This window comes from Mus musculus, chromosome 6, assembly GCF_000001635.26.
Source record: "Mus musculus strain C57BL/6J chromosome 6, GRCm38.p6 C57BL/6J".
Lineage (NCBI taxonomy): Eukaryota > Metazoa > Chordata > Mammalia > Rodentia > Muridae > Mus > Mus musculus.
Genome location: NC_000072.6, coordinates 34,772,049 through 34,797,911, shown reverse-complemented (window position 1 = coordinate 34,797,911; position 25,863 = coordinate 34,772,049). Strand labels below are relative to the sequence as shown.

The 25,863-nt window shown below is 40.4% G+C and overlaps 2 protein-coding genes and 1 pseudogene across 23 annotated transcripts in view; all 3 read right to left on the bottom strand.

Moving 5' to 3' along the window:
• The window catches only part of Agbl3 (ATP/GTP binding protein-like 3), an 80,508-nt gene extending 63,028 nt beyond the window's left edge, over nucleotides 1-17,480 (bottom strand). For 7 of the 14 annotated variants that reach the window (XR_377500.4, XR_377501.4, XR_003956265.1 and 4 more), the window contains exons 1-5: nucleotides 16,853-16,944; nucleotides 15,694-15,812; nucleotides 14,282-14,342; nucleotides 12,536-12,721; nucleotides 3,923-4,030 (exon numbers count right to left, since the gene is read on the bottom strand). Coding sequence is in view for 9 of the 14 variants with exons in the window: in XM_006506731.4 (XP_006506794.1) it covers nucleotides 3,923-4,030; nucleotides 12,536-12,721; nucleotides 14,282-14,342; nucleotides 15,694-15,756 (418 nt within the window). In the remaining 5 variants the exon portion in view is untranslated. Of the gene's footprint in view, nucleotides 1-3,611; nucleotides 3,627-3,922; nucleotides 4,031-12,201; nucleotides 12,722-14,281; nucleotides 14,343-15,693; nucleotides 16,073-16,852 lie in introns of those variants that run through there. The other 7 variants (NM_178630.4, NM_001289657.1, NM_001289656.1 and 4 more) reach the window with 6 other exon arrangements.
• On the bottom strand, nucleotides 10,407-11,249 carry Gm13864 (predicted gene 13864; annotated as a pseudogene).
• Nucleotides 17,481-22,442: 4,962 nt separating the features above from the next.
• The window catches only part of Cald1 (caldesmon 1), a 176,975-nt gene continuing 173,554 nt past the window's right edge, over nucleotides 22,443-25,863 (bottom strand). For 5 of the 9 annotated variants that reach the window (NM_001347100.1, XM_030255093.1, XM_006505346.3 and 2 more), the window contains one exon: nucleotides 22,443-24,689. In NM_001347100.1, the coding sequence (NP_001334029.1) occupies nucleotides 24,684-24,689 (6 nt within the window). In that variant the 3' untranslated portion in view covers nucleotides 22,443-24,683. Of the gene's footprint in view, nucleotides 24,693-25,863 lie in introns of all 9 variants that reach the window. The other 4 variants (XM_006505348.4, XM_006505352.3, XM_006505345.4 and 1 more) reach the window with 1 other exon arrangement.

Genomic DNA, 25,863 nt, shown 5'->3' with positions numbered 1-25,863 from the left:
TTTTCTTAGTCTTGGAACAGCAAAAATACTGTGAGTAAATTTACAATGCTTTTTTGAACTACTGAAAGTTCTGTTGTCTGTGGTTGAAGGACAAATTCCCACTTCAAAATCTAAGGAAGACCCTTCTAAAGGAGAGGTGGGTTATAATTGCTGGTTTATTCTGTGTTGGCCACAATGATGAACACTCACTTAAAAAGGTAATCATTGAGGGCTGTCTAGATGGTCAGTGGTTTTGAGGCCATTCTGCTCTTGGAGAGAAGCTGAGTTTGGTTAGCAGCACTCACAAGCATTAGGTGGTTCACACTGCCTGTATCTCTAACGCCTGTACCCCCACTACACCAGGACTCGTGCACACATCCCCACATCCACACAAGAGACACAGAATTTAAAAATAATGCATCTTTTAAAAAGGTTTAACCAGTCATCAAAAGGTTGAGTATGGGCTACAAAGATAGAGCAGACTCACTGAGAAGATATGAAGGATATATGGGCATAAGGGAATTTAAAGTTCTCTTATGGACATACCCAGATAGTCACAAAATTTTTTCTGAGAAAGCATTTACAATGTATAAAACTCTACCTAGATCATCTCTCCCTCTTCCTTATATAACAAAACATTAAATTCTTGAGAAGTAAGGACAATAAACACTGTTAGCTTTAGGACACTTGTATTTATATGCAGTATCTGGGAAAAGAAAACTGTTCCCAAAATCCCAAAATCCCAAACCCCTTACTACTCTGCAATAGGCAGGAATTACCAGATGGAACCGGATGTTCTGTTGCTGACACTGGCATACTGCAAAGGCCTCTGTCTGAGAATTAGGGGCGTGGTGCATGACTAAGGTTTAATCAGAACCACAGAGTTCACCCTCTGTCTCCCCAAATGTCTAGCAGGCCATGAGTAAAAAGTAACAAGGACTTTTTAATGGGAGAATACAGAGTTCAGGGAGAATTTCCCTGCAGTGTAGAAGAAGGATACGAAGCTAAGAATGATCCAGAACTGAGAAATAGTCTCTGCATTATTCTAAATGGCGACGGAGGGGATCTGCTCTGTGGTGCTGTAAAGGTAAGAAGACTAAAAATAAATGTCTTGCCAGCTTCATCCCTAACGTGACCGAATCATCACCATCATCACACCTCCTCATACGCTTAAAGACTTAGACCCTGGAATTTTTTTTCAGTTTTCACACATAAAAATTATTTGCTTTTCTTTACCACCTAGATAAGATCTCCAGTTTTCAGCAAGAGGATTTCAACACATATATATTTTCCTGAACATACACAGAGAAAACACTACAGACATGAGTCTAGAGGGAAAACTACATAAGCAGTCTAATATAATGAAGATGCTGGCTCTATCAGGTAAAGACTTCAGAAGGAGTGAGTGAGTTAAGGACCAAGCATAAAAGAATGTGCAAGATCAGATGGAGATGTAAGAAAGCGTCGGATAGAATATGACAATGAAAAACAGTAATGGAAGTTGAAACTGCCTCTGATGAGCTCAGCAGGAAATACTCAACAAAATGACAATGGTGAACAGAAACAGCCAAAACTCAAGCAGGAGTTTCTAACAACAAATTAACATAAAGCAAGCACAATAAGCTTGCGTTCCTATGACCCAGGAACTGTTAGACAGTACCAAGTTACCTAATATCCTCATGACTGAAATCCTAGGAGAGGGTTAAGCAGAAAAGATGTGTGAAGAAACAATAGTTGAGATTCTGACATTAGTCACTGACACCAAAGCAAAGTTTTTAAAAGCTCAAGTGCCAAAGTACGAATATACATGATACACCCCATAGTTCAACAAGAAGCAAGGCCCAAGTGAAGGTGCTTAAATCCCACTTAGAAAGGGGATCAAAACAGTCATGGGAGGCAGAGAGAAGGAGGGAACTGGAAGGTAGAGCAGAGGTGGGGGTGGGGGTGGGGACATGGGGGGCGGTTGGGAGAGGAGAGGAAAAGGGGAGAAGATCAGGTATGAGGACAGACAGGAAAGAGGCCCAGAGTGCCAGGAGTGTATTTATTTAAAAAAATTTTTTTTGGGGGGTGGGGGGTTTGAGACAGGGTTTCTCTGTATAGCCCTGGCTGTCCTGGAACTCACTTTGTAGACCAAGCTGGCCTCAAACTCAGAAATCCACCTGCCTCTGCCTCCCAAGTGCTGGGATTAAAGGCGTGCGCCACTATGCCTGGCACTAAAATTGTTTTTTTTTAAAGAGCTATTTATTTTTATATGTGTATTTGAGTGCCTGTGTGTATATATACATTTTGTGCATGTCTAGGTCCATGGAAGCCAGAAGAGGGTATTCTATCCTTTGGAACTAGAGTTACAGGTGGTTGTTAGCTATCCAGTGTGGGTGCTGGAAATTGAATAGGGGTCCTCTGCAAGAACAGCTGAGTGTTCTTTGCTACTAACACATCTCTCCATCCACACTTATTTTTGAGACATGTTTTACAGTTTAGCTCAGACTGGCTTTAACCTTGCTATCCTCTCACTCAGCCTCCCGAGTGCTAAGATACAGGCAGGTGCCATCGACACCAGCTGAACGTAGAAACTTTTATAAAGATATATATTGAAAAACCTAAGGCAACCACACAAAACCAAAACAGGTATATATACATAAGTAGCTTGGATAAATAGAACCAAATATATGCAAATTAATCTCAAAAGAGAAAACACAGTAAAAATAAAAAAAATCATGAAAAATACAACACAGCAAGATGGTAGGTATTGATCCAATTGCATCAAAAACTATATTGACTGTAGTAATTTAAAAACATATCTTCAAACTATGTAAAAAGCAAACCACAGATATATGCCTGTATGTACCCAAATAAAAAATAAAGGAAGAAATCATACTCAAAATAAAATTATGGGGCCAGGCATGATGGTTCATGCCTTTAATCCCAGCAATTGGAGAGCAGAGGCAGATGAAATTTTTTGATTTTGAGGCCAGCCTGGTGTACACAGTGAATTCCAGGTTAGCTAGTGTTATATAGTAAGACCTTGCCTCACACAAAACAACAAACATTTTGAATGATGGGAAAAGATATAGTATTAAAAAAAGAAAGCTTAAATGGCTGTTATATTATCAAATTATCCTGCTATGGATAAAGCTACACCATCAGGTCAATGTATCAACAGCACAGAACAAATAGTCTAGAAACAGATTGATCACCTCAGTGTTTGGATATGTGTAAATATGTGATTTCTGGGATTGTCTGATTGACTGACTGTAGAGAAACAGTCCGTGCAAATGTTCTTTGGCATGCTTGCTTGCCTTCTCAATATGCATGCCGCTGAAGCTATTTTAACATATAGAAACAATAAGACCCCAGGCTCTGACGATGAAATACTCACAAGGGACAGGTCAGGAGCCTGGCCCAGACTTCTGCTGAGCTTTAGCATGCAGTGACATAAAGGCAGATAAGGCTTTTTCATTTGTAGAGTTCTCAGAGTGTCAATGCTGATCTTATGGTTAAAAACTCTTTCCTGGAATATAATCTTGGATCTTATTGTCAATGTGGACTATATTCTTTTCTTTCAAAGATGGTAACATAAAAAAAAAAATCACCAGACAAGGATGAAATTAATGGAAAATCATCTGACTGACCTTTACAAAGGTGATCTGCAGATAGAGAATAATAATTTGCAGATAACATTACCAGATTTATATTTGAAAACATACAAAACATGATTCATTCTACATTTAACTCTATTTAATGAACATCATATTTTAAAGATGTCTTCAATAACTCAAATAGCACTAAACATTTGAATTGATATGTATCCATACTTTTTAAGGCAACAGGAATTTCCTAGTTACTTGGAAGTTCCCTTTATAGATAAGAAAACAAGCCTAACTAAGATATCAAACCAGACACCAATCATATTTTACAGCAATGTTTTAGAGTGTATGCTCACCATCTTCAGCTAAATAAACCACAGTATCTTCCTTGGAGTTTGGGTAAACAGGCTCTATTTCCAGGCCTGTCGGGACATACACTGGCTCAGGGACAAAGGGAGTCCATTCTGGAGAAAAGAAGGGGGCATTGTTTAAATATGACTTCAGATAAATTATTAACAGATGCTTTCAAATCACTAAATGATATATACATAGCCTAAAATTTAATGTTTTATGTAGAGCTACAATTTTACCAAGGATTCTTGACAAGTAATAACATTTTCACACTGTAAACACAACTCATGGCTGGATGTTCTAAATCACTATTTCAGTACCAGTTATTTTATGTTCATAAGCTCTACAGTACAGTTTTTATTTCTCTCTAGTCCTTCATTCCCATCTCTGAGTATATTGCTCATTCCACTTTTTGCTTTTTGCTTCATCTTCAGCCTTTTGCTTGGTAATTCCTTAATCTTATAAACATATTTATGGTTCTTCTCTCTCTGGAAAGGGTGAATATTCTTAGACAAATTTTTGTGGGGATTAAACTGACCCTATGGATTACTTTGGGGATAACTGATGATTTTCAGAGAATGAGCCTTACAAATGAATACACTATCTCTCTCCATATTGGTTACCTTTTAGTTTCTGTGATCCAATGGCTGTGAGAAACTTAAAAGGATTTCTTTGGGTGTGGTTTCAGTGCATTCATCCATCGTGGCGGGGAAGGCACTGTAGAACAATTCACTTCATATCACTGAGAACCATGGACCAGAGAAGAGACACTGGTGCTCAGCATGCTCCTTCCTTTATTTTATCCTGTTCAAAATCTCATGCCATGGCGCTATCTACCTTAGGTGGGTCTTTCCAGGCTCAGTCAGTCCCTTCTGAAAATACCCTCTATTTCCTTAAATCTTTAAAATATCTGTATTGTTAATGCTTTATGGTTATATAGAAGACTTCTATGTCCTTTGTCAGATTTATTCCTAGGTGTGTTGTTTTCTAACTTATTTTGAAACAATTGGATATATAACTTATTTTGAAATAATATGGAAAATGTGCCAGAATTGTTTCCCCAAAATACTTAGCAATGTACTAAATTCTTATTACATTCTTATTAAATTTAGTCCTAAATTCTTTCCAAATACTTGTGTACTTCCAATAAAGAAGAAACCCTCTTCGATAGCCATTAATACAACCATCAGTATTATTAATTTTAGTTTGTTACTATTGTATAATCCTTAGGGTCCCAACAGAGATTTTGTCAGTTGTAGCAGAAGCAAAAGGAGTCAGTTTAGAATTGCAGATTGCACTTGATTATGTGTTTTCGTTTGTCATTTAGAATCTTGAAAGACAGTCCCACTCTGTATTTCAGGCTGACCTTGAACTTAAGGTTCTTCCTTTCCTGCCTCCTGATGCTGCAATTATAGGTCGGTGTCACCAAAATGGACCTCATGCTGTGTATTTATCATCTTTCGATCTGGAACAGTTTTTTAGTAATTACATGAGTTTGACAGTTCTGAAAAGTATAGTCATACTTCCAATTTCAGCTAAGAGATGTGTAGAATAAAGACAGAATATCACCCTTGCCCTTACAATAAAAACAAACTAGAGGAATCCCAAATTTATAGACTTTACTACAGTTGCAGCCTGAAGTTTCAGGCTACCTAGGTATTCCAAAATCTAGAAAAACACAGGTGGGCATTTAAAAGATAAAAGCAGATGCAGAGCACCTGCCTGTCTAAATGCAGCTGACTCCATAGACTGTTAAAAGAGCATGCATGGCCACAGACTTTTTTTTTTTTTTTTTTTTGGTTTTTTTGAGACAGAGTTTCTCTGTATAGTCCTGGCTGTCCTGGAACTCACTTTGTAGACCAGGCTGGCCTTGAACTCAGAAATCCACCTGCCTCTGCCTCCCAAGTGCTGCGATTAAAGGTGTGTGCCACCAGGCCCGGCTGGCCACAGGCTTTTAACGTAAATCATGTTTTGGTGTTATATCTAGAATCCATTTTTTCCCCTTTATGTTTCTTCATAATAGCCTTAAAATTTTGGCTCTTATATTTAGATTTTGATACAATTTATTATTTGGTGTTAGGTGATAAGGGTCAAGTTTCATTATTCTGCAGGCAGTTTATCCAGTTGTCTCAGCACACTTGTTAAGATTACTCTCTTACTGAATAGTTTTGTGACCACTGACATGTAGGTTTATTCTGTTTCTGCTTGTTTGTTTTCTTTTGAGGACAGGGTTTTCTGTGTGGCCCTGGCTGTCCTGAAATGTGCTCTGTAGACCAGCCTGGCCTTGAACTCAGGGATATGCCTGTCTCTGTCTCTTGAGTGCTGGTATTAAAGGCATGTTCCACCATGCACACTCAGCAATTCTGTACTTTTAATTTTATCCACTTGTCTGTCACATATCCCAATGATAAAATAGTTCCAAACTGTTAGAATAAACTGTTAGTTTAAATAAAATTTGAAAGTCCTCAATTTGGTTTTTCAAGTTTTATTTTACTTTTTGCTATTTAATGTTTGTTGTATTTCCACGTAAATTTTAGGACCAATATGTCAAGTTTTACAAAGCAATTAGTTGGTATTCTAATGAGAAATGAATTTTGTTCTTATTTGATTCTGCTGCTGTGATAAAACACCGACTCTTAGTAGAGGAAAGGTGTACTTATCTTACAGTTCCAGAGTTCCAGGTTATCATAAGTCTATCACTGAGGAGAAGATGAAGCAGGAACTTAGGCAGCTAGTCACATCATTTCCATATCAAGAGGAGAGAAATGAACACATGGATGCTGCTTATTTTCCAGGTTGCTTATGCTCAGCTAGCTTTCTTCACTTATACAGCCCAGAGAATGGTGCTGTCTATAGTAGGTTGGGTCTTCCCACATGAACCAATTATCAGACTCCTACAGTTTGTTTACTGATCTAGGCAATTCCTCAACTGAGGTTCTCTTTTATTTTTTGATGCTACTTTAAGTGGAATTATTTTCTTAAGTTCCTTTTTTTATGGTGTTCTATCTGAAGACCCAGCTCTTGGGCATTTACCCAAAAGATGCCCCACCATGCCACAGGGGCACGTGTTTCACTATGTTCATAGTAGCCTTATTTGTGATGGCCAGAAGCTGTAAATAACCCAGCTGTCCCACAACGGAAGAATGGATACAGAAAATATTGTTCATTTACACAATGGAATATTACTCAGCTATTAAGAACGAGGACATCCTGAGTTTTGCAGGCAAATGGATGGAACTAGAAAATACCCTGAGTGAGGTAACTCAGACCCAAAAGGATATGCATGGCATGTACTCACTAATAAGTGGATATTAGCCAAAAAATACGGAATTCCCAGGATACACCACAGGACTAAAGATAAGGATGAAGGGCCCAAGAGGATGCCTCAATCCCACTTGGCAGGGAGAAGAAAGCAATCACAGGAGAAAGGGAGGGACCTGGGTGAGAAAGGTGACAGGGAAGAGGGGAACATGATCAGGTATTGGGGGGTTGGGTGGATAGGACTGAAGCCCCAAGGGCTAGCAGAAAGAATTGGATTGAAACAGGCAACTTTGGAAGGTTGGTGGGGGAACCTTCTAGAATGTATCAGAGACCTGGGAGGAGAGAGACTCTCAGGACTCAAAGGGAGGGACCTTAGATGAAATGCCCTTCAGTGGGGAGAGGAAATTTGTAGAGTTCACCTCTGGTAGAAAGATAGGGCATTAAGTGGAGGGATGGGGCTGACATCACACAGTCAAAAACTCTGACCCAGAATTGTCCCTGTCTGAACTAACTGCAGAGACAAAAAATGGAGAGGAGCCTAAGGGAAAGGAGGTCCAGTGACACTGTCACTGATGCTATGATGTGCTTACAAACAGGGGCCTATCATGATTGCCCAATAAGCAGCTCAAAGAGTCAGGTGCAGATATTTACACCCAACCAATGGACAGAAGCTGATGACCCTGTGGTTGAATTAGGGAGAAGCTGGAAGAAGCTGAGGATGATCCTATAGGAAGACCAGCAGTCTCAACTAACCTGGACCCCCAGGATCTCTCAGACACTGAGCCACCAACCAAGCAGCATATACCAGCTAATCTGAGGCCCCCAACACATTTACAGCAGAGGACAGCCAGATCTTGACTCAGTGAGAGAAGATGTACCTAACTCTCAAGAGACTGGAAGCTCCAGGGAGTGGGGGCATCCTCTTAGAGATGGGGTGGGGGGTGGAGGTCAGAGGGTGGACCAGGAGGGGTATAAAGTCTGGGCTGAAGAGATTAAAGAATAAATTTTGAAAAATGAATTTGGAAGCCTCAACAACAACGTAGATTAAGAATACAGAATTGCATCCCTTCTGCCTGTATCTGTCTATATTTGTATCAGTATCTGCACTTCTATCCCTGTCTACACCTCTATCATCTTTGTAGCTCTATCCAAGTTTTCAATTTTCCAAGTATCTTTTTAAAAAAGATCATTTTCCCCCCTTCAGTGTGTTCTTGGTGCCTTTGCTAAAAACAAACAAACACAAAAACCAAAAAAAAAAAAAAAAGAAAAAACCCAACCCCCCTCAAGTTGGTTGTAAATAGATGGGTTTCAGTCTGTGTCTGACTCTGACAGCACTATCCGGTTTGTTCTGCAGTGACAAGCTCAGGACCTGCACAGGCATGTGAGCTTCTTCCCAGTTCTACCACGTTGTTTTATTTACTGTAACCTCAGTTTTTGAAATCAAGTTTTGTGATATTTTTAAGCTCTGCTCTGAAACCCATTAAGAAGGTACCAACTAAATTATGGTTCATTTACTTAATGGAAGCTAATGTAATAATAATAAAAAATGGTGTACACGAGCTAATATGGAAAGACTTTCACAACAGACAATTGTATATACAACTGGGCCAGGGAAAAGTTCTATTTTTATCTACATGGTATACTGGATGTCTAGCTTTGCTCTTGGCTAATAAAAGGATAATAAGATTAGTAGATGAACTGTTTAAGGTTTTAGACTGCTCTGGTAACCCTAAAAACTTTATAAACATATGCCCTTCATTTGGCAGTACAGTTAACCAAGCTGTTTTAACGACATGATAGCAGAAGCAGAAAGACTTAGTTTCTGAGGAAGAGAGATTCACTGCAAGCAATTAATGTTTTAACCAAAAGAAGTCAAGTGTGTGTGTGTGTGTGTGTGTGTGTTGCGTGTGCACATGCACATATACACAAGTGTGAATTAAGACTCTGGGGAGCTTGCACCTGGATGTCTTCTAGGCTGCGGCATTTTCCAGAGGCTCTTCGTTTTTGTTGTACCCTTCCTCTGCCTTTAAATAAAAGTGACCTACAAGCAGAGCTCTGTTTAGTCTTGTACGCCCTGTCAAGTATTTAAACTTATTTTAAAGAGCATTTCCAAAGGAATGTACAAAGCCATGGAATACAGACTTTCTGAAATAGTAGCAAGTAGGGAAAATTGTCAAAGACACCTGGGAACAAATTTCAATTCTTCCTGCATAAACTTCAACTCTTCCTGTGTGGATGTTGCAGTTTAATAACCTGTAAAGCCTTCACATATTGCAGGACACAGCCTGAACAACAACATGGCACAGCCCCCAAATAAAGCTCTCAAGATGCACAAGTTGTCACTAGTAGCTTTGAAGTTTCCCTCATGACTGGAGATCTTGGGAAACCAATGCTGGGAAAGACTACATCCGCACTTGTACCATGGAACACACACACCTTCAATCAGGATGGAAGCTGGGCTCATAAAGCTCAAATTCTACTTAACATGTAAGAAACCTGATATATGGCACCAGAGAATTCAGCTATTCCTAAAAACAGGAGTTTGGTAAGCAAATATATTTAGAATTATTAGACGCCAGAAATATAACTGTTCTAATCTGAAAGGATAAAACTGGAAGTATTATCAAGTAACCAGAATGTAGAGACTTCCTCCATCCTGAGGCACTGATGTTAATCACTAAGGACCAAATAAAGGTTGAGAATGCGTGCTAGAAACGCAAGAACAAGATGCATCAAGGATGTAAAAGTGAGCTGTCCAGCTAGAGAGAGGCAAAGTTGCTAAGTGGAACCAGCAGAGGGTAGAGGGACCGTGGGAAGCAGTGCTACACTGAGGCGTTATTTCCCTCTTCTCTTTGCGTCTTCTGTCTCATACTCTCACCATTCTCATAGACGAGAACACAGACAGGCCACAGGAGAAGCAGGAGGGGTGTTTCTTCTCCACTTCATTTCCCTTCTCACTGACACAGCTACAAAAATGTGGTTATGAAACAGAAGCAGAGCATAAAAACAACTTCATGAACAAAAAGAAGGGAATTATTAGAGGAGACGAAGGATGACAGAACTGAAAGGCAAGCAGGGGACACCCTCAACTATGAGAAATATATACTGATGACACGCCTGTAAATAAGTGGTGCTTGTAAACATGTTTTGGTTTTGTTTGTTTGTTTGTTTGTTTGTTTGTTTTTTTAGTATTTGTTAAATTACTTTTTCTTCTCTTTTTTTTTTTTAAATTTTGTAATTATATTTAGGTACAGAAAACTTAGTGTACATTTAACCCAATTTAGTGGCGAGTTCTTTAGCCTTTGCTTTTTCCAGCCTGGCAATGCGAGCCACAGACTTAGGACCCTGGACGTTGCCTCCCCAGTGGCGACGGATCTCGTCATATCTGTCATTATAATTGGTCCTAATAGCTTCCACCAGCTTAGCCAGAGCACCCTTGTCTTCCGAGTTAACCTGTGTGAAGGCAACAGTGGTGCATGTCTTCCTGTGGACCAGGTGCCCCAGCCTGGCCTTTCCCTTGATGATGCAGTAGGGCACCCCCATCTTTCGACACAGGGCAGGTAGGAAAACCACCAGCTCAATGGGGTCTACGTCATGGGCAATCACCACCAGCTGAGCCTTCTTGTTCTCCACCAAGGTGGTGACTGTATTGACTCCTGCTCGGAGGACAGGTGGCCTCTTAGTTGGGACGTCGCCTTTGCCAGCAGCTTTCTTCTCAGCACGGGCCAGCAGCCTTTGCTTCTTCTCTTGCTTTGTCTCTGGCCTGCACTTGTGGGCAAGCTTAAGCAGCTGAGTAGCTGTCTGCCTGTCCAGGGCCTGGGTGAACTGGTTAATGGCAGGAGGGACTTTGAGCCGCTTGTAGAGGATAGCTCTTTGCCGCTGCAGCCTGATGTAGCGGGGCCATTTGACGAAGCGCGTTAAATCTCTTTTGGGCTGGATGTCCTGTCCAATGCCGAAGTTCTTGGGCCTCTTCTCGAACAGAGGACCTCCTGCTTCTTGACGATGGCGGGGGCCGGGGCCACCTTCTTCCCCTTGGCCTTCTTCCCTTTGGGCATCTTGCTCGGCTGCTGGTTTTTCTTCTCTTTTATTAGATATTTATTTACATTTAAAATGTTATCCCCTTTTCTGGCTCCGCCCTCCAAAGCCCCCCATCCCATCCCTCCTCCCCCTGCTTCTATGAGGGTGTTCCCCCATCCCCCCACCCACTCCCGCTGAATTCTTAATGTATTTCTAGACCTAAAATTTGGAAGTTGGGAGAAAATTTTGCATTCTTCTCTATAAGAAAAACCACTACTGCTTTTGCTTCTGTGTCCCTCTCTGTTGACTACTTGTCTTGCTATGATAGTTATATATCTAGAACAGAATAACGTAAGAAGAAAAGTTAGTTTTTAAGACCTCCCTGCGTGGCATTTAACTTCAGTAGGCTCTGTAATAAGTACAGATTGCTTTTGATTTATCCAATCACAAGTATTTTATTAGAGTTCTACATGATAATAGCATATGTGGGCTCTACAGTCAACAATGGAGGAATAGCAGCAGAAGGTACAGAGCAGTGGGGATGTCTGTGACCGTCTTTACATCCACTGTCTTTGACTACAGACAAGTCTATGAGCTCTTTCTAGGATAGTAGAAAACAAATATAAGAATGCACACAAAGAAACAGCACCAAAACCCCACTTTACACAGGTCTTCCACAGTCCATCTATGTCTACTGAAGACAAGAAACAGTAAGTGGTAAAGAAAAAGGCAGAGACAAAGGGATTGAAGAAAAGAGACTGGGGACCAGGGTGGGAGAGCAGAAATGAGTGCAATTGTAGTTCACGTGTGCTCTGACACATTGCCATAGTCCCAGAATATCTGGCTATGATAGTCATGTCTTTTGAAATTGTCTAAAACTAGTATAGATATAGGATTTTTGTTTATTTGAAACAGGATCTGGTAATATACAGCCCAGAGTAGCTTGAACTTGCAATCCTCTGACTCAGCCTCCTGTGTGCTAGAATAACAGATATGTGCCACTATGCCCAGCTCTGACATACATTTTAAATCTTTCTAGTTAAGAACAGTGAAGTGTGAATAATCTGAGCTGAAATGTCCACAAGTATAAAATGCATACCAGATTTAGATGATTTTGTGCAAAAAGAAAGTGAAATATTTTTGATATAGTTTAATTAAGTACAACATATTTGAAAATTAATTCCACTTTTAAACTTATGTAGCTAGTAGGAAATTTTTATTTATACATGTGGCTTATATTATACTTCTGGAATGCAGTTGTTACATCATTAGTGTCCTCATTAACATCAAGATTGATAAGTTTGCTAATGTCTGAATCCCCAAAACTTCTAAAAACATACCAATATGCTGGACTTTTTCATCAATGACCTCACAGTGGTATGGCCACCGTGTTGGGCTCAGTGGACCAGAAGAAGAGACACCATATAAATCTCGTGGTCCGCGAAGGCGTGGTACCCATCTTCCTAGCTGATACTCCAATAAAATTTGTGTAGTCCGAGGGAAGAATGGGTCACCAATAGAATCAGCTGAAAAAATATTCAAATACAGTCATGAGTGACCAGAAGGAAAACACCAATTCCTACATGAATCATATAGTTCTTTTCCTTTTAACCTACTTAATTTATGCATATTTATAGATATTTTAACTATTTAATAATTCAGGATATAATAGCTATCTAAATGAAATTTTGTATCAACTGATCTTCATAATAGCTAGGAATATTTGTTAACCAATATTATTTTACAATGATTTCTTTCTTTTTTTAAAAAAGATTTATTTATTTATTATATGTAAGTACACTGTAGCTATCTTCAGATACTCCAGAAGAAGGAGTCAGATCTCGTTACAGATGGTTGTGAGCCACCATGTGGTTGCTGGGATTTGAACTCTGGACCTTCGGAAGAGCAGTCAGGTGCTCTTACCCACTGAGCCATCTCACTAGCTCAATGATTTCTTACCCATACTTACAAAATGTCTGTTTCTTACAGCTTCCCTAGCAAATCATCTAAATTCCTCCCTGATTTCATTTAGTAATGGAGGGTGACTAATAACAATAAGATGAAACAAACCCTTTTTTTGTCAAGCTGCTTTTGGTCATAGTATTGTGTCACAGCAGTGGAAACCCTAATGATGACACATGAACTTAAGAGCAATTATCTTCAAAGTAGTTTGTTTTAGGATGGTGGTAACAAAGACAAGTAAAAAGGCTTTAACATTCATATTGAACTGGGTTAGATATGTAAATATTTCCTGGAAATATTTTATTTATTTTCTTTTTTATTAGATATTTTCTTTATTTACATTTCAAATGTTTTCTCCTTTCCTAGTTTCCCCTCTGAAAATCCCCTATTCCCTCCCCTCTCCCCCTGCTCACCAACCCACCCACTCCTGCTTCCTGGCCCTGGCACTCCCCTATACTGGGGAACAGAACCTTCACAGGACCAAGGGCCTCTCCTCCCACTGATGACCAACTAGGCCATCCTCTGCTACATATGCAGCTGGAGCCATGAGTCCTACCATGTGTACTCTTTGGTTGGTGGTTTAGTCCCTGGGAGCTCTGGGGGTACTGGTTACTTCATATTGTCGTTCCTCCTATGGGGCTACAAACCTCTTCAGCTCTTTGGAAATACTTTAGAATTTGATTTGACAGTATAACTGTAAATGTATATATTAAAAAAATCTAATATACATCAAGATGCCCCCTACATATTCAAATATTTGCAAATAAATAACCTTATTAAAAGCTATTTATGCAAACTAAATCACCAAATATATATATTTCATATGCTTTTAGGTCTTTAAAAACAGTCCTGTATTTTGAATAAAATAAAAATGTAACTCCTTATGTTAAAGAGTCCTTCACAGAGGAACTACTACTTTCATTCATTATTTTCTAATATTAACCTGGTTTACTTAAAACTGTCCTGAAAAGTTGAAATTCCAAAGCAGTTATATTTCTTTCTCCCTACCACCAGAATAATCCCTATTTTACTAAATCTGCACTTCTTCACTCTTCTTATCCTACTTTATCCACAAAAAGTTTCATGATAAACAGGGAGGAGGACACACATAGATGAGTGCAAACCTGCCAGTAGTGTGCACGGATGAATATCATCACTTACAAATTTCATGAAGGAATCCTCATCCTGAAACAAATGAATTTTAAAATTTAAGAACCAATAATAACAAAATCCAGAGTTTTATTTAATATCTACCTTACTACTTGTGATTGTCTTTAATCTTTAGTAAATGGAAGATTCCATGATTATTTGGGCTACTGGCCCCAAGGGAACCCTAACATTTGCATTTTTATTCCTCCTTTTCCACAGGTGTGGTGGTTTGAATATGCTTGGGAGTGGCACTTTTAGGTGTGGCCTTGTTGGAGGAAGTGTGTCACTTGGGTTTTAAGACCCTTTTCCTAGCTGCCTGGAAGTCAATCTTCTTTGGTTTGCCTACGGAACAAGATGTAGAACTCTCAGCATCTCCTGCATTGTGCCATGCCAGCCTAGATGCTGTCATGTTCCTGCCTTGATGATAATGGACTGAACCTCTGAACCTGTAAGCCAGCCCCAATTAAATGTTGTCCTTATAAGAGTTGCCTTGGTCATGGTGTGTCTTCCCAGCAGTAAAACCCTAAGACAATAGGGTATGGCCATGATAATAACTACAGAGAAGGGAGAAAGTTTAAAGGTTCTTGGAATACTTGGGGAAACAACTGGTGAATAAGATCACAGAAAGTTGTGGACTTAGAGAACTATATATCATTTTTGGAGAGATTTTAGAACTTTAAACATATGGTAATTTATACTTAAAAAAAATCTCCTTTAAAACAGAACAGGATGTAAGTACAGACACAATATCAAACACTATCTCCCTCCTCCTCCTCCTCCTCCTCCTCTTCCTCCTCCTCTTCCTCTTCCCCCTCCTCCTCCTCCTTTTTCTACTACCCACATCCTTTCCTTCTGGTATTGGAGTCACATTACTGTACTGTGGTGAAACCCAAGAACCTTGGCTGGAACACCAGGGATTTGAGTATGGTGCATAATATGTTGCAATAGATTTCGCACATAAGGAAGGAAGTAGATATGACTGTAAAAATAAAATCCTAATCATTATATACACACATTTAAATAGAATCCAGAATAATCTCACCCAAGATTTTCTCAAGAAAAATCCTTTCTTTCCCATTTTAAAAAATGTTTTTAATTAAAATAGAATTAGATCATTTTGCCCTTCCCATTCCTCCTGTCAATTCCTATTCCCCCTCCCCACTCTCAAGTTGATAGCCTCGTCAAGAAAAATCAACTCTTTTTCTTTCTTTCTAGACAGGGCACATTACACAATACATTTTTCAGTTATTTTCTAACTTCTATGACAAAAACAGACATCATCTGTTTTGTTTTTACATCAAATTAATTCTATAATGTTTTAATTGGAAATATGTGCTTGATACTACATTTTACCTCAAATTACGCAAAGTAAAAAAGAAAGACATACCAAGTCATCGTCATCACTGATGCTTCTATCTGAGTAGTCTTCCTCCTCTGAATCTTCTGACATCTCTTCTAGTGTCTTCCTCGGAATGTCTTTAATTATGTGAGTAGGCTGTAAAATGTCTAAGGAGATTTTTAACAGCTTTTCTTTTAAGCAAAGGTGTGCAGGTTCTGTATTAAATGAATACTACAAAACCTGTCCAATTGTATTTAATTAAGAGTGACAGATCTCTGAAAACTAAACTAGTAAGGATACAGGAAATTAATTTCAAATTCAAAGATTTTACAAAACTATCCGTTACTACAAAGCAAGCTTCCTAAACAGATATCCAATACCAGATGTTCAGTCCTACAAAGAATATACACATAAGCAATATTCAATAGGCTTCTGCAAGTTGCATTTATATATTTATTTAAACACACAATGATAATAAATAGCAAAAGAGGATATGTATCTGAGAGGGTTGGAAGGGGGATAAATGATGTAATTATATTTTAATTAAATAAAAAATTTAAGATGATGAGTGGATATGGAATGGGGGTGTGAATTTTAGAAGAGATGAAGGGGGATATATTTATAACCTGTCAGTATGTTTTATGAACAAAAATAAAACTTAAAAAATCTGTTGAAACAAGAGAGACAAATCACGTAAATAATTTAGTTGAAAAACTTCCACAGTATATAGCCAGGCCATTTACATTTTATATTCATAACTAAACACTACACTGCAATAGTAAATGGGGATTGTCTTCACGCATTAAAAAGTACACAAGAAAAGTTATAATTATTCAGACAATAAAATGTAGCAATAGTGTAAAAACTTTCCCCTTTCTCTTGAACTTTCAGTTGACCCGAGCTTCAGTGTGTATAACTTAAGTTTCTCTTTAACCGTGATCATTACTGTATATTTAACTTTTAAAGCCAATGACACCATTTGTATTGGAATAGCTACCAGAAGGTCCGGCTGGAGATGACCACTGTTGCTTCTAGGCAAGCCTGAAATTGGCATTTTACTAAAATGACATTTTCCTCCTGCTACACATGCCAGTGATTGTGCCTTTGGGGATAATACAGTTTTAGGTATACGTTTCCTCTTTTCTTATTTGCAATGAAATCATCCTTGCCAAGCTTTTACACTTTGGAGGACACCAAAAGAATTTACCAATTTCACAACTACTGGTGTTTGGTTCTCTCTAAAAGCGAGCCTTTTGACCACCGCCGACAAACACCTTCTCAGCCCCCGGTTGACGTCTACAGACGAGCGCGTTCGGGGGCGCGGACGGCGCGGAAGGCCTCGCGAAGCTTCATCATAAACGCCAACTGCAGTCGAGAGAGCGGTTTCTAGGTGACATCTCGGGGCGGAGACCGAAGCTTCAGCCCCGGATGACGGCTCGAAATTACGACAACCCGCCGGGACGCCCGGCGGCAGCTCCTTACGTGCGCGGACGAGGCGTGCAGGCGCTAGGCGCCGGAAGCCCGCGGACGCCGGTCCGCGCCCGAAGCGGCGAGCGGGGGGCGTGCGGCCGCGCCAGGCCTTCTCTCGGGGCGGGACCCGCGCGGAGCCTCCTCACTCACGCGGGCCCCGCGCCGTCCCGCGCCGAGGGCCGCATTTCCCCCGCTCCCCGCTGCCTAAGCGGCGCGTCCGCCGCCCGCCTCGTTCCCTGGGCCTCTTCAAGTCCGCCGGTCGTCCCACCCCTGCCGGGAGAATACTTTAGGATGTCCCCCAGGCACCGGGCGACGACAGGGTCAGAGCAAATGCCATCGAAATTCAGCGGTCGCTGAGAGAGCAGGCCGCTTGTTGCCAGGGCAACGGCTGTACTCTCGCGAGACTTTGGGGAGCTTTAGTGATTTCTTCCTAGGGACAGCTGTGAAGGTGGTGAGGTTTTTGGCGGGAGACATTGATGCTAGGGGATGATGGGAACTCCTGGCTTGGCTTATGGTATGGACCGGTTTGAGCATTGCAGGAGGGAGAGTTTAGCACTGGGGAAGATGCGACTGCAGTTTGTTCTGAGTGACTATAACTTGTTTGCTAGGTGCCTGCGCTGAGAAGGCAGTAGAACATACAGTTTAAGGCTTGTGTCTAGAGCCCCCCTTGACTTTTAACAACCTGATGACCACGGGCAAGTTAATTTTCTGAACTGAACCTTATTAATAAAAATGAACTAATTTATTTGAAGTTAAAAGGTTGAGTTCTATTTTGCACAATTATAATTCATTCTTATTCTGGAAGTGAGACTTAAAATACTTGATTTGGAGGAGTCATGGTTATATGTATAAGGGTAAATTCTCAAAAATTTCATCAGCTTAGAAATTCTTTGTTAGCCAACACTTTCACAAAGCAAATCTCCCACCTTGCCTTATTTAAGTCAATAAGACCCCCACAGCAGTCTTAGGATCTGTGTTTGTGTGTGTATATTTAACCCTGATTTGTTGGTCACTTTTCACTTTGGTGGATAATACAGTTGGAACAGTTTTCCAAGTAAAGTTAATAAAAGAAAAACCCATATAGACAAAAAGAATGAGGAGGTGTTCAGTGCCCTCATGGTTCGCATTAAGCGCTTCAGTTTCAGCATGGAAATGGGTTAGCATCTCTAGATTTGTTAACTTTCTGGGAATGTGTTTGTGTCAGACCTTGAGACTTTCTGTTTCTTTGGGCATTGGCCTGAGGAAATGAAGTGTGCCATTGATCACACTTGTTTGAAAACTAGTCTTCATAGTTAGTTGTGCTTGGTTTTATGCCATGTGTATATCACTAACGGAGACAATGCTCAGAGACTCTCTGGTTTGAGGGTATCCTCAAAGCTCCAGTACCGAAATTTACTTGCTCCTGTGGATATGTAAGAACAGAAACATAACCCTACTTCTGTTTATATGTGGGGCCGTTCAGGGGTAAGTAAGATGAATGAGACCATCGGCGTGGAGTTCTCATAATTAAAACTTAGTGGCTCTATAGGACAACAGAGGGCACCCACTCCCAGTTTCTGCTAAGGGGTACCATTTGGTCACTTGGGACTCTCTGCCTGCAAGTCCGTCACCAAATGTGTTCCCTTGGCTTGTACCACTAGAATCACAGTCAAGCTAGACTTTTCTTAAAACATCCCCCGCTGGTGGTATTGTGCTGTTGGACAGTAAATAGGGTAAGCCAGTTTGTTTTATATGGAATCTATTGTTTTTTGTTGTTGTTGTTGTTGTTGTTGTTTTGTTTCTCTTTACTCATGGATAAAGGCTATAGGCTGTCAGGTTCACAAGATGGAGCTCCAAGAAACATCCCAGCCAGATAGGGAAGAGGCAAAGATAGGACTTAAATCATGTATGTATGTATGTATGTATGTATGTATGTATATTCAGCCCAACTATGCACATTAACATATGTCAACAAATATTTATAGAGAATGCTATTAGTGCATAAGAGAATTACTTAGAAATTCTCAAAGCTTTGAAAAGTCACATTCATTCATTACTCACCTGACCTTTACGGGTTAGTTTTACATCAGAGACTATTGACCGTGAAAGGCCATTGCAGAGTTTTTTAATGGGGATTACATCCTAATGGGAGAAGACAATAATAGAACCAGGCAGATGAAAGTTGCTATGGAGGGAAAGAAAGCTTAGCAGTGCTGGGGTCGAGTAGCTTGGCAGCGTAGTTCTTTAATGTGAGGTGGCTAGGGAAGCCCTCTGCCCAGGTAGCATTTGAACAAGAGACTAAACCTCGTGGTTGACTAGAGAAGACCTCGCTGGTGCAAGTGCTGAGGCCAGGAGAGACATGCTGGCTGTGGTTAGTGTCACTTTAAAGACACATCATATGGAATCCCCTCTCCTCCAGCTAAAGTTAAAATCGCCTTAGAAGCATTTGCTTTAAAACATTTTAAAGTTTTAGAACATTGTTTGTATTGCATTTATAGGGGCATGCATGCTACAGTTCATGTGGAGCTCAGAAGACAACCAGTAGTACTAAGCCCACTCTTCCTTTACCTGGACTCTGGGAATTGAACTCGGGTTGTTCTGCCTGCATATATGTCTTCAGACCAGAAGAGGGCACTAGATCTCATTACAGATGATTATGAGCCACCACGTGATGGTTGGGAATTGAACTCAGGACCTCTGGAAGAGTAGACAATACGCTTAACCTCTAAGCCATCTCTCCAACGTCCATGGGCTTTCCACTTTTAATTAAGTTTTTTTTTTAATTTTGATTTTAGACGGGAGCACACACTGGAAATTGAATTCTTTGTTCTTAAGTTAAAATGATAATAAAGCCTGGAGTAAAGTTCTCAAAGATGGGCCCATTGGACACGCAAACTTTATATGCCCCAGTACAGGGGAACACCAGGGCCAAAAAGGGGGAGTGGGTGGGTAGGGGAATGGGGGTGGGTGGGTATGGGGGACTTTTGGTATAGCATTAGAAATGTAAATGAGCTAAATACCTAATAAAAAATGGAAAAAAAAAGTTCTCAAAGATGTACTGAGTTGTGCTCCGGTCTCTGTGATCCCACCACTGAAAGCTACTGGACAGACTCCTCCTTCAGGAGGCAGATGGAGCCTGCAGTAATTCCCTCTTCTTTCACGTGACAGTAGGAATCCCAATGCTTAAAAAAAAAAAATAAGAGAGAAAAAGAATATGTAAATACATACCTGTATTATCCCGAAAGGCACAGTCACTAGGGCAGACAATCAGGAGCAAAATGCCATCTTGGTAAAGTGGCAAAAGTGTAAGCTATGTTAGGACTGTAACTTATTTTTGAATAATTTGCCATGTGGAATGTATTAAACATCTAGATAAGGAAACAAGGTGACCAAAGCATTCATTCTTTATGACATCATAGAAGTTAGTTATTGTGGGAACTTTGAGGTCTTTTCACCCAGTTGAATTGATGAAGCCATTCTAGGAACTGGGAGCCAGAGGCTAGACCAGTACCTGTCTGTACCTTCCTTGCACGAAGGGCCAAACCTCACAGTGTTTCCAAGCTCACATCTTGAAATCTGTTCCACTCAGCAGCTAACCAAGACTCAGCTGGCTTTGCTTGCTCTCTCTCTCTCTCTCTCTCCCTCCGTCCTTTCCTCCCTCTCTTTTTCAAGATTTTTGCCTCTTGTTGAGATTAAGACATCCTGGGGCTAAGGGGCCAAAGATGATTTTACCTGGTCAAGTTACTGTCTATTGTTTGATCTCACACACACTTGTCTGTGGACTTCATGAGGAGAGCAACTTCAGCTTTCTTCCCCCTACACTACACATACACACACACACACACAGCTGTCTTCAAGCCAAATTTATAAGCAATAATCTGTTGTGACAGAAGTGTAGTAATTAAGAGCGTGGGCCTAGGAATCTACTACTGGTGGTCAGTTCTCTTGTGACTTAACAGCTCACCAACTGTTGGCATGTTTTAAAAGTTCTTTATGCTTCAATTCATTTACCTGCAAAATGGGGATACTATTACTAGTGCCTGTCTTGTAGGATTATTGAAAGGATTAAAAGGGTGAAGAACATGTCAAGTTCTAAGTAATTACCTGTATTTCACTCATGTTACATGAGGGGGCAGGTTCCAGCCACTACTCTCTTCTGACATAACACAGTGCCTTTCAAGGTATCCCCATGGGATTTCAAGATATCCCCTTGGGACCAGTGGCATTGTTTGTTAGTGCTTTTTATAGAATGTAAATCCTCAGGCTCCAACCCAGACCTATGGAATCAGAAAGGGACAGACTAGTCTATTTACCAAGTCTAGTAGGTCATCCTGTTCTTACCTCCAGTTTGAGAACCAATGGCATAGCAGGTTAAGTGTAGACTCTGAAACTGAAACTACAGTACCTAGTTGGGTGGCCTGAAATAAAACTCCGTGCCACAGTTTTCTTGTAGACAGGAATACACCACCACCTGTCTGACAGTGTTCTGAGCTTAAGGGTTGGTCCTAGTGAGTGCTCTCATTTGTTCAATGTTAGAAGCATATGTTCTGGGAAAAAGTGGAGGAGGAAAGGACAGGAAAGGGGGAAGAGGGGGAGGAAGAGCTGGGCTCTCAAAGCACGGTCTGCAAAACAACAAAGCCAGCACAGAATCATTTGAAATGCAGGCTCTCGGGGCCCATCCAGACCTATGATGTTCATATTTTACAAAAACACGCCACAGCAAAGTTCTGCTATTAAGTCTGGAGTGGAATGAAGTAAATGGTCAGTATTCTCTGTGGAGCTGGGATGGATGAGTTAACGCACAGACTAGAAAGCTGGGAATGATACAATGAACAAATACCCATGCCTCCTCCAGCCTCTGGAGCAAGTGCCCAGATCTCACCCTCATACTGCCAGACCTAGCTTTTACTCTTATTTTGAAGGAGAAATTTTAAAATGTTCTGTCAGCTGTCCACTTCCGAGTATTTTTGAATATTTGGTTAGAAAAGTCCCTGTAGTAAGAACTGTTTTAAATATGAACTGTGGCAACCATGCTAACAATCATTTGTAATCTCAGCTGTGGCAACCATGCTAACAATCACTTGTAATCTCAGCACTTGAGAGGTGGGGGCAGGAGGGACAGGAGTCCGAGGTCATTCTTGGCTTCATAATGAGTTCCAGGCCAGCCTGGGCTACATGAAATCCTGTCTCAATGTTTTTGTTTTGTTTTGTTTTGTTTGTTTGTTTTTTCCTTTAGAGAGTGAAACCAACCCTCAATGTGAAGTGCAAGTGTTTTGCCCTGTTCTCTTTATTATAGCCACAGTTCTCACAATCAATTAGAGCATCAAAGAATGCACGAGACAGAGACATCTGGAAGAATTCCATTTATTGTGGATGCATTTTCACAATATATTTTTATTGCAGCGATCAATTATCAGTGAAAAATATTAAGTGTTTATAAGGTTTTTTAACAATGGCAGATTCACAGAACATGCTAGTCAGCTTGCAGTTTCCTCTCTTAAAGATAACAGAGAGCTGTAATCAAACAAGTAGAGGAGGAATTTGCTTCTTCAAAGGTTAAATCCAAACGGAGAAAAATCTACCCTAAAACTCATCGTCATCCAAATGTTGGAATAAAATTTAGGATCAAAACAGTCATCTCACAACTTTGAACGTTCTTAAAAGCAAAAACAACAAGCAAAAAGCCTGTAAGATATAGCAAGAGAAGGCCTCATTAACATGAGCATGATCCCTCAGCATCTGCCTAAGATCGAACTTTGATCCATTGTACTCCAACGATGGAAGTCATTTTCATGGGTGTGCCATGTGCACTCTGTTCGTCTTACCATAGACTTGTGTCTACTCTGTCGGGGGTAGATGACTTGTGCAGTCTTAGTGGCTTTTCTTCCTTTGGCCCAAGTTTGCTAAAAGCTAGGGAATCCAACTAACTCTTACTAATTCACGAGAAAGATAGACTTTTTCAAGGCCAACCCTTGAAAAACCCTCAAGCCAACCCTTTCCTCTTGAAAAGAAATCTGTGGATTGGAAATGTTAGAGGCTCTCCTACTGTGGAAGGAGTGGAGACTAAGATAATTTTGGTTAAGTCAGCTGAGGTATGAGTTTGTACAATGACGCTGTATGCATAGAATGTTCTAGATAAGAACATTTTTGTAAGACACTAGAGTACTTTTATCTATTGGGAAGAATAAAGACGTAAGCTAAAATAGGATCTGATATATGAATGATGAGTTCCTTAAAGAGCCTTGGTGGGAGGGGGGAGTAAAACTACTAAAATTTACATAAAAAATTCAAATTTCAAGATGTTATCAACTTATGACCGTACCAACTGACTAATAAAGGCGGAAACATTTAATTTAAAGAGTGTGAGTACATAAAGATAGGACTGCCATGCTTCTGCTCACGTTACCTGCCTGCTTCTACAGGAGGCAAAGTTGGTCTTTCTTTAGACATCTACATGAATACTAATTTGTGCACTAGTCACCAAAATGCTTGGTTCTAAGTGGTAGAGAAGGAGACACCTTAGATATAATACAGGTCAACTTTTTGACGTGGGGTGGGGGTGGGGGTGAACATCACGGTCGCAAATAAGCAGGGTTTGAGCTTTGTCCAGATTGTAGACTTAATAAAATTCACACTGGACTTCAAGACTGCCCTCAATTATAAACTAAATACTATGTCTTATAAGAAATTTCAACCAATTTTGACACTTGTATTCTCTTTTTTTTTCCAATACTTTTTTTCTTATAAGTCATTGGGCATTGAAAACATAGCTATACCTAACTCCATATTTCTGTTGGCAAATATGAAATATTAATATACTATTGTGATCCTTAATCTTCAAAAGCTGTGATATCAGTTAGTTACAAGGACATACTATGAAATATAATAGTCTAGCACATGAAAGAGTAATCTACCATTAGTGTGTCTGTTTACACGTATGCACATTCATTACATAGTTGGGTTATCTAAATGTGATTCAGTCTACTATCACTACCAAAGAAATCCACAAAGCAACTAACCTGAAAAAAAGTCAGTACCACTGTCAGCTAAAGTAATCAGCCAATTTAGGTATGAATCAGCATAGAAAAAAAGCAATATCTCAACAATACATCTTTTTTAAAACAGACAATCATTACTGCCCTACATCAGATATGAAGTGGATTATTTTCAGAGAGTTTTGATTGCCTATTTAGATAATTTCTTTCATGCTTTAGTCTAAAGTGCAGAAACATGATGTCTGTACTGAGACAAAACAAAGCCTACGGGGTCGTTTCGCCCCTAGATACTGCATACATTCCTCAGATAATCTTAAGCTCAGTTTCCTTTTGTTGACTTCCGATGTGGTTGGTGTCACTGTTCATATGACAGTAGCGAGTTTACTTCACAGCATGGTTTCTTTAGAAACAGGCTCCTCTGCAAAGGCAGTACTTTGACCATGAACATCTCTAGTTGTGGTTATTAAATATAGTGAGCATATACATGGATTTACTGGGATATTGGAAAACATAAATATAAACAGAGCGATTAGCCCTCTCCAACTGAGCTGGCCCAGCGAGATGGCTTGCAGTTGGGTTCTTTCTCCGATTGTTTCAGACCTGCTGAGAGAAGAGAGCTTTAAACCGGGAGCCATTTGTGGGCTCATGGTACGATAGGAATAAATCCAAACAACCGAAAGGGAAGGCTATTGCTGGCAGTCTGTTCAGATGTGACCTTCGCTCCTAGGTCCTTTCCCCTTGAGGTTCCTTTCCTACCCTGTCCTTCATCTTTGCTCACAGCACTCAAAGTCAAGACAGCTATTAAGCTCTACGATAAGCACTGGGAATTTCCAGTGTTCCATACGACTGAAAAGCCCAGTCAAGGCCACATCAACATTGGGACAGAGGACATGCTTATCACCCCTTTTCTACCATTTTCCCCAGACACTTTTTTTGATTTTAATCCCTACACACTGATCCTTGAGACTTATCTGACATTTAGTCTATTTTTATTTTTTTTTTAATTTTTTTTTTTTTTGTTTTTTTGAGACAGGGTTTCTCTGTGTAGTCCTGGCTGTCCTGGAACTCACTTTGTAGACCAGGCTGGCCTCAAACTCGAACTCAGAAATCCGCCTGCCTCTGCCCCCCAAGTGCTGGGATTAAAGGCGTGCACCACCACCACCCGGCTATTCTTACTCCATTCATTTCCCTTTCAGCCAACGGCTAAAAGCCCCTTCTGAGGGTCTTAAATCACACATGTTAATATGTGGTAGTTTACACTTTCAAAGTATGGTGAATTTTCATTTCAAGGGAATGGCCACACAGTAAGCAGGGAGTTCTGCGCTTTGGAGCAGGGATCCCTCACCTGCTGGCTCATTACCTCCGCTAGGCCGGGTGGTTGGATTATCACCTCCATAAGAGATCAGTGGTAGACTAGTGAGGCAGGCAAGGTGCAGGAAGAGCAGCCCTCTACTCTGTGCCACAATCCCAGGTGCATCCTCCATGCTGTCCTCTCAGTCCCACCATTCCAGGGTCCCACTTTTGCTTTCCTTCCCATAGCCCTGATGTGACCATGGGCACCTAACACCTGCGATAGTGGATGGTCAACACCCCCCTGCTCAGAAAGAAAGTGTCATAATACTCTGACCACTTCTTTGGAAGATATAGCTATGTTACCAGGATTTAAAAGTCTTAGGCCCAAAAGTTCATTCTTTGTGTTAAAAAACAAAACAAAACAAACAAACAAACAATAACCATTCTTTTTCCCCTGCCACCAATAGAAAACTTTGAAGGG